The sequence below is a fragment of the Condylura cristata genome, unplaced genomic scaffold, assembly GCF_000260355.1.
Source record: "Condylura cristata isolate star-nosed mole 26May11 unplaced genomic scaffold, ConCri1.0 scaffold00014, whole genome shotgun sequence".
NCBI classification, from domain to species: domain Eukaryota; kingdom Metazoa; phylum Chordata; class Mammalia; order Eulipotyphla; family Talpidae; genus Condylura; species Condylura cristata.
Genome location: NW_004567115.1, coordinates 972,402 through 988,365, shown reverse-complemented (window position 1 = coordinate 988,365; position 15,964 = coordinate 972,402). Strand labels below are relative to the sequence as shown.

Sequence of the window (15,964 nt, the reverse complement as noted above, 5' to 3'; positions counted from 1 at the left end):
CCCCCCCATGCCGTCTCTGGTGAATCCTCTCACCACTCCTGCATCTCTGGCCTGTACCCCAGTTCTGCATGCATTAATAAATCTTTAAAAAATAAAATGAAATGAAATATCACACATAAAGGAAGTCCTATACAATAAGGGATTGAAATTGACTTTGGAAGACAAATATATGAAGCCAAGTAAAAACCTGGGAGGAAGAAATGATACTTTTTTTTTTTAAAGAAAGATGCAAGGAGAACAAAGAGAGGGAAGAATGGAAGAAAAGGCAGAGACAAATATGACATGAATTACTATATATAAGCAATTTCACATTTAGAAGGAATCTTTACAATGCCAACATATTATACTAAAAATAAAGTTCTCATTTACTTATTTTTATTTGAACTTCAAATGTCAAATAATCAGCAGCCAATAACTTTTTGTTAATTCCCATTGCATTAATGGCACTTCTATTATTCCACCTAACTTCCCTTCTCTCCAGGTCAAAGTTGCAAAGATAGGAGCCCATGTTCTGTCAACAAGATATGAAACGCAGTACATCCATGGTCCAATAGCATCAACACTTTGTAAGTTGTTTTTTTTTTTTTTTTAAAATTTATTTGTGCATACAAAACTGGGGTACATGCCAGAGGCTCAGGGGCAGTGAGAGGATTCACCAGAGACAGAGTGGGAAGCAGAACAGACAGATCAATGAAGTACACTGCTGAGGGGAGCAGCGGATGGGTCAGGAGAGGTCTGCTGCGCCATGTGGATCACCTCCGGGGTAGGTGGGAATCGAACTTATTCAGAAGTGGTTTTAGCTTCTTAGTGCTACCCACTACCCGCTGCACCACTAGCGAGGGCCCAACAGTTTGTAAGTTTTACCTATTATTTATTGTGTTGCTTTCCTTTGCTCTTTTTAATATGTTTTTAAAGAAAATTATATAATTTGTAAATAAGGGTTAAAATAGCAAGAATCATTCATTTAAACTCCAGTCTTCAGAGTAAATTCTAAATTGTGAATCGAGGGAGGAATTCTACCTTTTATTCAGGATAAGACTTCCTAGTTGCAAGATCAACAAGTCATTAAATCAAGAAAAATATATAGGCTTTACTCCATCTACCTTTCTGTTCTCTACCACTAAGCACTTTATTCTCATGGGAATTTATTTAACCAATTAACATTCATTTGACTATCATTCTTTCTTGACCTGTCCACATCCACATACAGTCTTTTTTTTTTTTTTTTAATAGAACTGGTGTGTAAGCCAGAGGTGCAGGTGTTGAGAAGATTCACTAGAAACCTCAGGGGAAGTAGAACAGGCAGGTTTACTGAAATACACTGCTAAGGGCAGCAGTAGTTGAAACAGAGCAGGTTCTCTGTGCTGTGTGGGTCAGCCCCATCACAGTCTTTGTCCTAGTTACTGATAGGAAAATAGATAAGCAAATTGTGTCAACCACTTTGATCATGTAAAACCATTTCCTATCCTTCTCACCAACCATTTCTTATGTTCAGCAGAGATCTATAAGGTGAATTAAGAAAAGAAGTCACCAGATTCTAGTTATGTCACTTTGGGTTTTTTTTTATTTATATATCTATTTACATTATTGTTCATTTTACAATGCTTACTTCCCCCACCTGTCATCACCATAGTCCCCCACATTCTTCCTTCCTTCTGATCCTACAGGTGAGGGGGACAGAGAGGTGTTACTTTGTTTTTGTTTTATTTTCTCAGCATTATTTCTTGCTCTTTAGTAATTTTAAGCTTTCTATATTCTTGTGATTTTTTAATTATTCACTTTGATTTCTTGGCTTTTGTTTTCTCTTATTCTATGTAAAAGGAGTTAGCAAGCCTTCCTTTAAAGGCTAGATAGTAAATAATTTTGACCCTTTTTGCCTCTGTTGCAGTCACACAATCAGTATCTTATAGCTTGAAAGTAACTGTAGACAATAAATTACAAATTCTGAATACAAAAGACAAAGAAAAAAATCTGAGAAACAACCAGAAAAAAATGTAGGATGGTAAAACAATTCAAATGATAGCATTTGGAGTTGGGATCATAGAAATTAAAAAGCAATTGAAAACATTTTTCAAGATCTAGAAGAAAAGAATTATCAACCCTACGTTCTAGATTCAGTAAAAATATCCTTTAGCAGTAAAGGAGAAATAAATACATTCTCAGACAAAGGAAAGTTAAGAGAATGTGTGCCTGTATATCTGTCCTTTAAAAATAACTAAAGGCAGCTATTCAAATAAGAAAGAAATAACAGAAAACTTGAAATTTCAGAAAGTATAATAATGGATGTATTAATTAACAATATTTCTTTTCATAACAGTTGAATTAAAAATTCCCATCCCATATAATGTGATGGACAAATTTGGAGAGAATTACATTTCAAATGCAGGAAGAGAAAAACAAATGCTTTTTCTCTCAAATGCTAAATGCTTTAGCCTTCTACATCTCATTTTATGTAAGAAAACATAAATAACAGCAGACTATGGCATTTGTATGGATATTGTAAGACCTGAAGCAACCACTAAGAAAACTTTTGTAATGTACTCAAAAATATTATAAATAAATCAAGTAGGAATCCTAAAAATGCTTATGCAACCAATAAGAAGATAAAAGAGAAACAGGAATAACAAAACAAAGGAAACAAAACAAAAATGAATAGTAATATGGCAGGATCAAGTCACATCAATAATAAGCTTAGTTATATTAGTCAAAAGACAGAAATTACCAGAGTGGATTAAAGTGGTTCTACATGTACTATCTACAGAAACTCACTTTACAGATAACATGGTTAAGGTGAAATGGAAAGGATGGGAAAAATATATTATGTAAATGATGTCATTTTTTAAATTCAGGAGTCCTTGGGTTCACTCTAGGAAAGGTTTCACCAGAGCTCCCTTTCAGCAGCACATGGTGAGATTCTTCATGAGACAGAGACTCAGTTATATTTAAAGAGTAAGTTTATTAGAAAGAGACAGGAGAGGGAAAGACACTTGCATAGGTGCAAGTGGGCAAGAAGAGCTGCCCAGAAAGGGACAGGTTTGCAGGGCGACAGGTGATCTTAGGTGAGAGGTCTCCACTGAGGGAGGTCAGTGCAGAGAAGTCCCGGCATGATACAGGCCACTGGCAGGCAGGAGGCTGCTGCCCTGCAGAGGGACAGCGGGTGGAAAGAAGCACCTGCATAGCCACAGGTGGACAGAGGAGTCGGCTGCCCCTTGCTGGTGGAGAGACTGCTCTGAGAAGGACAACTCTTTAGGAGGGACTCACTCCTTGTTGATTTTGAATGGAATCTGAGAGGACCTAGAGATTCCCTAGTGAGCTTCATCTCCATATCCTTATCTTTTACCTTTTGGGTCTGAGCTTCAGACACAGCCCCCAACAGTCTCTTATCTGCTGGGACCTCCTGCAGACATCCCAATATCCTGGCACGTGGGCACCAGGCATCAGGCTTTGGTGCCTGAGGATCTTGATTTTATGGCTGTGCCAATTGCTTCACTAGCCCCTTCTACCTGTCCCCTTTGTGTGACTCAGTCTTGTGATGCTTCCCCTGCGTTCCTTCCTCCATCATAAACATAAAACAAAAGATAAGTGGCTGTATAAAATATCAGATAAAATAAATTTCAGAACACAGAAATTTGTTGGAGAGGGATATCAATGACAAAATAATGAATCCACCAGGGAGAATAACCCTGAATGTGTGATGTTTCTACCAAACAAAAACTTGTATTTCCCAGCCTCCCTCCTGAATGTCTGATAGATACAAAACAATTTCTTCTGTCTCCCTTTACTTTCTTTTCTCCATCATTAACCTCTCTGAGTTCCTTTTACTGTTAATAATAGGCTGAATTTATTTTCAACTGCCCAAGTTGAAACCTCAGATTTTTATCAACTTCTACTATGACTTTTCTATTCCAATGTTTCCTAGATAGAGACCTCAATTTTTAATAGTAATCCTGCATTAATTCAAGTTTTCATTTCACAATATCTCCCAAAGCTTTCAACTATTTACAATCCAAATGAAACATCCTAAATACAACACAGAAGTGACCACAATTGCCTCCCAAAGCAAAATCTAAATTCATTTTGAGTTACCTAGTTTTCTAGATGTTGCCATTCTCAGTGCTCTCTTTCTTCCAGTACTGCTGGATATCATTCATCCCTAAAAATGCTTCCATGATTTTTCACCCTGTGGGTCATTGGCTAGAATACCTGTCTTCTATCAGTGTCTAGAAAAATGCTATTCTTTCTTCAAGTGTCTCCTCAAATACCACCTCATCACAAAGGTGATTGTTGAGCAGTTGTTGAGCATGATCACCATTCTCCTCACCAGGCATAGTATCTTTTTTTCCTTAGATATTAGGAAAATATTTTGCCTTTTCTATATTCTGCTTTGTCTCTACTGATCTGTATCTTTGACTCCTCTCTCCTTAATTTGTAAGTTCTCCAGAACTCCAATAGCAGCTTCTTCATCTTTGGATCCTGTACTAACCATTCTTCACAATGTCAGTAAAGTGCATTGAGCACATTAAAGATTTAATAAGTATTGGCTGAATAATATGAGCCAACCCTACCTCTTTACAAAAAATAATCATTTTTTTGTTCATTACAGTTTTGAATTCCTATCTTTAAAAAGCTAAGATCAGTTTAACTTGAATATAAATTATTATGAAACAGTTCTTCTGTTATGTAAGACAAATATACATAAATGCATTTGTAAAACTTAAATGCACTTATATAATGCATATTTTCAATATTCTTCACCAAATATCCTCAGAATAATTTCATAAAAATAGGCATGGAAAAATTAGATTAAGGGATTAAAAATATCATTGAATTAACTAAAATAAGCTCTCTTGAACTTCTAACAATAAAACCACAACATGAATAGCAAGAGACCTGAACTACTAAAGTGAATGTGATTTTGCATAGCTTATGTATATAGTTTACTTTGATGAGTTTTCTGTGACCAGTGATCCATCCTCAGTAGTTTTCTTCAGTTGCTATACTTATTCAACACTCCATCTGCTACAATATGTGTCCAGGAAACAAATTAGAGTACTGACTCAAGTGATGCAATTTTGAAAATTTAGCACATATTTAAAATGTGTAATGAATTCCAATGCCATGATTATTTTTTACTCTCTACTATGCAGACCATTACTTCCATTCATGACCACAATTAACTGTACACACAATTATTTTTATTGCTAATTTTACTTCAGTGAATCCATTTCAAAAAAAAGTTAGCATTTGTTTCTAATTAAATATTAACTGCTTATGTTTTACAGATCCCATATCAGGTTCTTCTTTAGACTGGGCTTACAACTTGGGCATCAAACACACCTTTGCCTTTGAGCTCCGAGATAAAGGCAAATTTGGTTTTCTCCTTCCAGAATCTCAGATAAAGCCAACCTGTAAAGAGACCATGCTAGCTGTCAAATATATTGCAAAGTACATCCTCAAGCATGCTTGCTAAAGAGTTTTCATCTTTGTGGAATAAGCCTAATAATCTTTCTTTATGCCTTTCACAAGAAAGTTATCTTCAATTAGCTCTAGATGTATTCTTCTCATCACCTGAATAGGCCCCCTCTCCTGCTCACTCAACTACTAGTTATTTCTTTTTGATTTTATTTTATCTCAGCAGTACCTTAAAAGAGGTGCCACTAGCTATATGTGCAAGTTTTTATTCTCTTTCTTTGTTTAAAGTAAAATCTAAAGCCAGCATATGGCATCTGAGAGATTTAAAGGTGAAGTAAGCCATACCAAGAAATAAAAACCTTCAATTTCTCTAGAATCTTATCTTTACCATGTAATTTCATCATTTTATGTAATGATAGAGTAAAAATAAAAATGCATCCCAATGCTTTAAAAATGTATGTTTTGTTTTTGATAAACTATACTCACCACATTGCTCTAATAGTTAATCAAGCACCAGTGTTTACCTTGCAGTCTGTGAATAAGAAAGAATGTCTTTTATTTTTTTTAAGATTTATTTATTTTATGCTTACAGAACTGGGGTACAGGCCAGAGGTGTAGGGGCGGTGAGAGGATTCACCAGAAACAGGGGGGAGCAGAACAGGCCGACTGATGAATCACACTGCTGAGGGGAACTGCAGATGGGTCAGGAGAGGTCTGCCACACCATGTGGGTCACCTCCAGGGCCAGGGATCGAACTCATGCTGAAATGAGCTTCTCAGTGCTGTGCTTTAACCCACTACACAACCAAGGGAAGTCCCAAACATCTTTAATTTTTAAAAATATAAGTTGCCTGCATATTTTTTAGCAGAATTAGATATTGTTTATATCTTCACATTAGCAACAGGGTATTCTATCAAGAAATAAAATGATTCAAAGTGGTTAATAAAGAGATGAATGTCAGTGCTTTAACAACCAATACAGTTTTTATCAACATAATGTACATTAAATTCAAAACTGTTGTTATTTAACCTGCCACTACCAGAAGAAACCATCTGCAAAACACCTCATATCAATTACGACACAACTCTTAACAGTCTGGTCTAGTATGAGCCCTGCCCTTGCAATGCACAAAAAGGCTGCCTGAAAATATAGGCCAACCTGAATAGAGAAGTCCCATTGAGTAGTAACTTACCACTGTCTGTTAATACAGGTGTCTGACTAGGATTTGAAGTACAAATACAAAGATACTTTATGAGTTTAAAGATACAAAGTTTTATACTGCATTTTATTTGAACTGCTATGTAGTTTAGTATTTCTTGACTTAATCACAAAAATGATTTGGGAGTCTAAAAGTCAAAAATCCTCACAAAACCATTCCATATCTTAATTGTACAGCTCTTAAATGGATTCTGAGCTTTTTTACTTCATATGAATTGTGATGATTAAAGATTAAATATGCAAAAAATATTAAATACACAAAAAATATATCCATATCATTGTTACAACTTTGATCTCATTGTAGGGAAGTTTGGGTAGTTAGTGCTGTTATTCTTTCCCTATCATTTCCCATTTAGTAGTTAAGAACTTTGTACTCAAGTTACAAGTTATGCTACCTCTTACAGTATTTTTCACAATATGTCTCAAAAAAATATCTTTTAACTCATCCTTCCATTTCTAGTTTTCTGACTATCAAATTCACCCAACTTTGAAAGTATATTATTATGTCACAACTATATAATGAGAGATACACATCTTCCTGATTCATTTTACTAATAAAATTTACCAATAATGCCAATAAATTAGTTGCCTGTGGACACTATGACTCCAAACTGATTTTAAAATGGTGTATCGTAAATATCCACCTTACACCCTAAACACAAGATACATTCTGGACCACATCTGTACTCCTTGATTAAGTAAACATGTTTCTGTTTCTAATTTATGATGTCTATGCCTGTTTTGTTGGATTTTAAAAAAAGAAACTAACAAAGAAACATGCTAGATAATAGCTACCTAGTAACATGCTTGTCAGATCACTGACAACACAAAAATTCTCTCTGATAGCATGTATTCTCTTAATGGACTCCATCTCCCAAAAGTATTTAAATTATTTTGTCCATTTCAAATGGATTAATTTCCTGAACACTGGAAAAGATCAAAGGCAGACAAATCCTATATTCTACCACATGGCTCTTAGTACTATCAAATAAATTTTTACTTTCAGTATAGAAAGTGTAAATGATAATTTTTCTAAAAAGAATATTTATTGGTCAAAAAAATCTACACTGAATGCTATAGAAATAAATCAATCCAGAATTTCCTAAGATATGAAGCAGCAGTTGTAAGCAATCTTAGGTGGACTCTCATTTATGTGAGTACCTATAAGAAGTAGTGAGCTAATACATCATAGTGATATAGTCAACAATCGTATATCAATAGTTGCAAAGTCTCTAAGATCATAATTGTTCCTACCACAAAAATAAAATTATACTTATTAAATGATAGAAGTATGGCTCTTGGACTTTTTGGTCAGGAACGTGTAGGACTCATCATTTTACAGTCTAGGAACATAATTTCAAGGACCTCTGACATATACACTCAAGCTCTTCTCCATTCTTCTTTCTCTTTGACTGAAATACAATACTGATGACTGATACTGAGCAATCATCTTAGCTTATAAGGTAATCTTAAAAATGGAATCAAATAATATGAAAACAGGAGCCTCAGCTCCCTGTCATAACAGTTCTAGATATGTCTTCAGTGGGGAACACTGAGGGTGATTCAGTATAATGCAAATCACAGGACTAGAAATCAGGGAGTTTGGAATAAAATCCTAATACCAAATGATATCCAGCAAGTAGAATTATATCAAAATAAAACCTACCAAATAGCAAAAGAGGCACTCGACAAAATGAAAACACAACCTAAGGGTTGGGGGAAAATATTTGTAAATCATCTACCTCATAAAAAGTTAATGCCCCAAATATATAAGGAACTCATGCAACTCAATAGTGACAAAGAAAGGAAGAAAACAATTTAATTTCAAAATGGTCAGAGGACCTGAATGGCATTCTACAAAGAAGACATACAAATGGTGAGTAGGTCCATGGAGCATCACTAGTGATCAGAGAAATTCAAATAAAAGAACCACAATGATGTATCACCTCATTCCCATGAGAAAGGCTACTTTTTAAAAAGATTTATTTATTTATGCAATCGGAACTGTGGTACAGGCTAGAGGTGCAGGGATGGTGAGAGAATTCACCAGAGACAGAGTAGGGAGCAGTACAAGCAGATTGACAAAGCAGCAGGGGAGACAGGAAAGGTCTGCTACACCATGTGGATCACCTCCAGAGCCAGGAACTGAACTCGCACTGAAGCTGCTGCAACTAGCTTGCAGTGCTGTGCCCTAACCCAGTGCACCATCAGAGAGGGCCAGAGAAAGGTTATTATTAACACTAACAGGTGTTAGTGAGGTTGTAAGAAAAGAGAATCCCTGTTGGTAGAACATAAATTGATGAAGCCACTATGTGAAACTGTATGAAGTTATCTCCAAAAATTAAAAACTGAACTACCATATGGGCTAATAATTCAACTTTTTGGTCTATCTCCAAAAGAAATGAAATCAGGGTCTCAAAGGAATATCCACATTCTCATCTTGGTTGCAGCATTATTCACAATATCCAAGACATGGAACCAATGTAAATGGCCATCATGGTTGAATTGATAAAAGAGATATGATCTCTTTTGATCTATTTCTGTGTATGTGCATGTATGCATAATTCAGCAATGAAAATTAAAGAACTCCTGCCATTTGTGATAACATGGATGGTCCTTGAAAGCACAATACTAAGGGAAATGATTTAGAAAAAAATAGATAATAAAATATCAAATTAATATCACATACTTGGAAATCTAAAAAAGCTGAACTCACAGCAACAGAGTGGAAAAGAAGTTGTCACTGGTAAGGGGATGCAGATAGGAAGATGTTGGTGATAGAGAACCAAATTCCATCTATAAGATGAATAAATGCTGGGGATATAATGTAAGGCATGGTGACCACAACCAACAAAACTGTATTGTATACTTGGAAGTTGCTAAGAAAGTAAATCTTAAATGATTTCACCACACAAAAAAATAATTATGTAAGGCAATGTAGTTGCTGATTAACCCCATTTGGTAATAAAATTATAATAAATACATGTGCATCAAATATCAATTTGTATACCTTAAATTTACAATATTGTGTAGCTGAAAGAAAGGAAAAAATACATGACCATTTTGAAGGCTGTGAAAAAAATTTAGCTGCATATGTTATAAAAATTTTAGGCGGCCCTCCCTGGTGGCGCAGCGGGTTAAAGCACAGCACTAAAGAAGTCAAAGCCACTTCCGCATGAGTTCGATCCCCACCTGCCCCGGAGGTGACCACATGGCGCGGCAGACCTCTCCTGACCCGCCCGCTGCTCCCCTCAGCAGTGTACTTCGTCGATCTGCCTGTTCTGCTCCCCACTCTGTCTCTGGTGAATCCTCTCACCCTCCGCATCTCTGTCCTGTGCCCCAGTTCTGAATGAATAAATAAATCTTAAAAAAAAAAATATTTTAGGCAAATTTACATATTTCCCTCAAAAAATTAACCCATCAAACAGTATTATTTCAGGGAACAACAGTCTTATCAGGAATCAGATCAAGTTCGGATTATCTCTCATCACCCTGGAAACCTTTTCATTCAACTGGTGACATGTAGAAAATTATGAGAGGAATTCAAATTAGGAGTAACAAATACAGGCAACCTTCCAAATTAAAAGGTTTTATGTAAAGCCACATTTAAAGAGACATTTACTAAATAGTACAGCTAATATGAATACATGGCAATAGCTCCAAGATTATGCCTTTATACATCTTTCTGCTTTTCAACTCAATTGTATTCCATGATTAAAATACCAAGTCATTTTTCTGTAATGAGTAGAAATGAGTCATAATAGCATCTTGAAAATTTCAGCTGCATATAGGCTACTGTCAGAAATTTCTTAGGCAAAGCTTTTGGGAGACTCTCTTGCATTTCATTGTCACAAAATCCATTATACCAGAACAGATCTCAGTCTGCCTGAGAACATCTATCTGAGGATTATAATTTTGTCATAAAAATTTACTCTCACATGAACGTAGCATAAAAGGTCTCCGTCCAGAAAATAGGAATTGAAATGGATATATTATCACATGAACTGCTTTTTTGCTCACTTATCCTTCAATTACAAGCCTTAAGTTCACTGGTGTCAAGAGAGGTTAAACCAGAAAAATGTAAAACAATTTTTGAAATATGTGAGGGAAATTTGACACATAATGTTCCAATGGCATTATTATTGCCATGGTATTGCTGAAGTGTGCTATTGATTCATTTTACATTATGGGTTATAGGCTTAAAAGTCTGTTCATGAAACAAAGAAAAATCTATATGTATAATTTCACTTATAAAGTTAATTGCAAGAATTCTGATTTCTTATCAAAAAGTCTAATTTCTTTGGAGAAAAATCTTTGCTCTACAAAACTTGATTTTCAAGAGGTAATTAAATTTTGAAGGTACAAAAATAGGATGATAATGGAAAGTTTTAAGAATTTTAATCATTCTGGCAATAATATAAAAGCATGTAAACATCATTTGCAAGGCACTGGATAATTTGAAAATCCCATATATATATACATGTGTATATGTGTGTGTGTGTGTATACACACACATTTGATCATTACAATTATGTGAAACTAACTGAGGAAATGCTATTATTATCTCCATTTTTATATATTGCAAACTCTGGCTCAAAATACTTAAGAAATCCACATGTATAGAAAGCTGAAAACTGAATCTACATCGTCATACTTCAAAATTTAAATTCGTTTCTTTACACTATATTGTTCAATGATCATCACTTCTCTAGAAGACAAAGAGAGAAAGATTATTCAAATGATGAGTTTTAACTGATTTTGTAATCTCCCAAATTGCTAAAGTTGTAATAACATAACTATTCATGAAATATTCTTCTGGTTGATCTAGACCAGATATTCTTCTACTTGACAGTGCATGGTAATCCCCGGAGGAGCTTATTAAAGGACACATTGTTGGGCCTATTCCTGGCAGTTTCTGAAACAACAGGTCTGGGGTGAAGCACAAGAATTTTCATTTTTAATAAGTTCCTAGATAATGCTGATGATTCTGGCCAAAGAACCACATTTGGAAAATCACTGACAAAAAAACAACTTTCAATTTCCCTTCTAGTGGCTTCCTTGATGGCTCAGGGATTAAAGTCTCACCTATCAAGCTATCGCCAGCACTGCCATATGAGTTTGATCCCAGTCTAGGGCAATGATCCACAGAACACAACAGAACTCTCCTGCTCCTCAACAGTGTATTTCAGTACATCCACCTGTTCTGTTCCCCACTCTGTCTCTGGTGAATCCTCTCATCCTCCTCACCTCTGGCCTACACCCAGTTCTCATATGCATAAGTAAATAAAACTTTTTAAAAATGTCCCTTCTATTTATCAGTGACTTTTAAAACAATTTTAGTTTTCTTTACAGAACTACACAGTTTATTTGCAAGAGTAATTTATCAGAGGTATGTCTTGAATTAAAATTATAGAGAAGTCACATAGATGAAATAGCAATATTTCCAATTCCATTTTTATCAGATTTGCCTATTTCAAATTCAATATACATCAAAACAACTTAAATATATACATAAAGAAATATATATAATAAAGGATCCTTGCTTTAAATTTTTGTTGACTCTACAGATTTTAAGATCCTGTGACCAATTTATTTTTACCATATATATTTTGTCAACTTGTTGCATATTTAAATATTTTAGCATTTTATGTAAAATGTCATATCCAAATCCATTTTTAGAACAAAAAAAATGTGATTTCTGCCAAAGCTTATGTTAATTTTGGGGAAATCCAACTGAGGAATCTGCTTGGGAACCATTGTAAAATTCCTTTGACAGTGAGCAGTAGTTTTCTTAATAGTAAACTAAGCAAATTCTGTGAGAAGTATTTGCAGAAGTATTTTTTGGAGTTAAGAGCTTTGTTTCATGAAGACTAAGGGAAGGATTCCAGCTGATATGGTTCTTTGCCTGTCATATGAATGCTCAGACAGGGTAATGGGATAATCTGAGGACTTTCTTAAGTTCATGCTTCCCTGATGTTGCAACTTGACAAAGTTCAATTCTATCTGCTCCTATTAATTTTTACAAGGCTGGGAACTGAAGAAAGGTAAGGAACAAGTCTGGTCCTTATGCAGAAAACTGTAAAGAATCAAGAAGAAAAAAGGAATAAAATCGGATTTCATTATCCCCTTCCCCAAATTTCCACAGATAGAATTATTTTTTCTATCTGTATGCTTTATTTTTAATATTGCTGTCTATTTTACTTGGTCTATAAGAAGTAAATATTTTGGCTGAGCTGTATTTCCTCTCATCTTAGACCAAGACAGCCTCATGATTCTGGTTTATCAGTTTATTTTTATGTACTTAGTGATTTTTTATTAAACTCACCTTAGAGAGATTAAAGACCTTTTATTATTTTATCTTACTCTAAACCAAATATTCTAACACACATTTTGAAAGGTTGAATAAGAACACAGGAACATTTGAATTTATAACATAAGAAATGGAGCCCACTGTTTTGAGGAAAACTCAGTAGCTGTGGTGTTGGAATTTAAAATATTGCCGGTTCAATAACGACCGAGGCCCGTGTCTGATGCAAAAGCAAACGAGACTTTATTAGGCCAGCTCGAGCCAGGATCCTTCCTCTACGTGCCCTGACACAGCAGGCGCACCCCTCAAGGAAGGATCCCGAAGATCTAGAGTGGGGTTTATAAGGGCAGTTAGTAGGGCTGGGGATTTTCCACTGAGTAAGTCCGTTGCTGGTGGGTGCCCGCAAATTCCTGTTAGTCCAGATGTTAGGGATACAGCAGGCGCTGGAAACTTATCTTGGTCAAGCAGGAATCTAGGCTTATGGCTGGGAACCTACCCAGCCAGCACCTTCCAAGAACAATGGCTTTGGGTGGCGAGCTGTCTAGTGAGAACTTACTTTTAACAACATTCCCAACAGTGGCCCATTGCCTCATCTATGCAATCCACATAGTATTGCCTATGTCATGAGATTATGGTGAGGATTGACACAGAAACACAGAACTTAAAGGTGACAACTGTTCTGGTTTACTCCGAAGTGAAGGAAGTAATGGACTTCCTGGGTTTCCTAGAACAGGAGATTTTCAGTCTTAAACCAATCCTGGCAAAATGGAGAAGACTTGTTACTGTGTTGTACAGAAAAGTGTCATCAATAAAAATAAATATTAGGACTCCCTTCTCTTCCCTTCTAATTTTTTAGAAACTGTTTTCACCAGAAAAAAAATGCATATTAATATTATCAGTAGCTATCACTTTGCTGTTATATATTAAATCCTTCGTATTGATCATAGTCAGTTATTTTTTTTTTAACAAGCCCTTAGAACTAAATGCCATTAATCACTCCATTTTATGGATAGCAAAACAAAGGCAAAAAGCAACCAAATGTCCAGCCCTTCCTCACAGAGCTAGTTAGTACTAAGAATGCAAACTCAAGCAGTCATCTGTGCACTAAACTCTTTCTACTTGGAGTAGAAAGACCAGTAGCCTCAGACTCACTTGGGGCCCTATTCAAAAAGAGAATCGCATCACCACATCAAGCACAGAATAACAACTATAGTCTGTGCTACAACACTTGCTACCACAAGAATCTTGAGCTTCAGATAACATTAACAAATTCTCACTTCTTGTCCCTAATTTGAGAACTCACAAATCTGAAAATCAGATCCTTTAAAAACCACATGGAGATTTGGTAAAAGAAACGAAGTTGAACTGAAATCGAATTAAATATCTCTAGAAGTAGAATTAAATATGCTAAGTAACTGAAATGGAAATAAACTCAAATAACTTAAAGGTTTACAGTTTCTTCCTTTCAAAATATACCTTCTGGCCCTCCCTGGTGGCGCAGCGGGTTAAAGCACAGCACTGAGAAGCTAAAGCCACTTCCTCATGAGTTCGATTCCCGCCTGTGCCAGAGGTGACCACATGGCGTGGCAGACCTCTCCTGACCCGCCTGCTGCTCCCCTAAGCCTGTACTTACTCGATCTGCCTGTTCTGCTCCCCACTTTGTCTCTGGTGAAGCCTCTCACCGCCCCTGAGCCTCTAGCCTGTACCCCAGTTCTGTATGCACAAATAAATAAATCTTTAGAAAAAAAAATATATATATATATGTATATATATACCTTCTTAATTCTTAAACTATCACTGAAACCATATCTTTTGTTCCTAATACAAACGCATCAGGAAGCAAGAAGTGCAGAAACCAAAATATGAATGCATTTTGAAAAGAACTTTAGGGTGCTCTACTTTCTGTACTGCTTACGTTCTTGACTTTTAGCATAAAACTGAAAATGAGAGGAAAATTCATAACTAGGAGCCTTGCTTATGTTCATCCTGGATTTAGGGTTTTGAATATAAATATAAATTAATAGGTATTTAATGTTCTTTTTAAAAACAAGGTCTTATGATAGTGTATAAAGCACTTTTACCAAAAGCTGAAAGCACAGCAATAAAACCTCAATCTGGGCTGAAACCAGACACACAAAGTCAGAAGTGATGAAGTCATTATCGTTTGCTAGATTAAAAACACTCAGTCTCAATAACAACTCAGACCCAGTTCAGAGTAACAGCTTCAGTCTATCAGAGTAAATATTTTATGTGCCAAAATATGTTGGGTACACAGTCTGTACCAAATTATGTGTTTAATTAGCTGCATTTCATCAGATGCCTTTATACCAAGGATATCTCTTCTATACAACATATTTTCCCCTATAAAGTACATAAAATAATCACTGGAAATAACTGCATTTAAGAAATAAGAACAATAATTCCACCCTCAAAATTCCTCAGCTTAAATCTAAGGATTTTTCTCATGCTGTTTCTTTTTTAATTCAACATAAATATCTTTTTCTTTCATTAAATTCAAATTGGATTTCTAAGGTTTTAGATTCAAGTATCATAGCTGACGTATTAGGCAGTACTAAAACAGAACTGACATTTTTAGAGTTCTATTCTAGGCACTTTATTTCATGATTTTATTTATTCTCCCAGGAGTGCTAAAGCCAGTTATAACACATTGTTTTATAAAGCAGGAAACAAAATCTAGGGGAATTGCCAGTAGTTTCCACTGGGGCAGCCTTAGGCTTAAACCCAGGTCTGAGATATTAGCAAAATGCCTTCCAAAGTGACCATCAGTCCTTACATTACACACACCAAGCCTCTGGACCTTTAGCAAACTGTTTCCTGCCTAACAAATGTAGGCTCACAGTTACAAAACCAGAGCTACAAGGAATAGGTAAACAGGGGAATTTCTTTGTGAAAAAAAGGAGTCTACTTTTGCTTTAAGCTAAAATATATCTTATTTTTCTCTTTGAGGATTATTTGTATCATATATTTCTTTGGTTAACATTGGTTTGCAATTCTTTTTTTTTTTTT

At 35.4% G+C, this 15,964-nt stretch overlaps 1 protein-coding gene across 1 annotated transcript in view; it reads left to right on the top strand.

Moving 5' to 3' along the window:
- CPA3 (carboxypeptidase A3 (mast cell)) overlaps positions 1 to 5,788 on the top strand; it is a 34,800-nt gene extending 29,012 nt beyond the window's left edge. The window contains exons 10-11 of the mRNA XM_004682434.2: positions 482 to 566; positions 5,283 to 5,788. Of these exons, the coding sequence (XP_004682491.1) occupies positions 482 to 566; positions 5,283 to 5,470 (273 nt within the window). The 3' untranslated portion in view covers positions 5,471 to 5,788. The remainder of the gene's footprint in view (positions 1 to 481; positions 567 to 5,282) is intronic.
- The last annotated feature ends 10,176 nt before the right edge of the window (positions 5,789 to 15,964 follow it).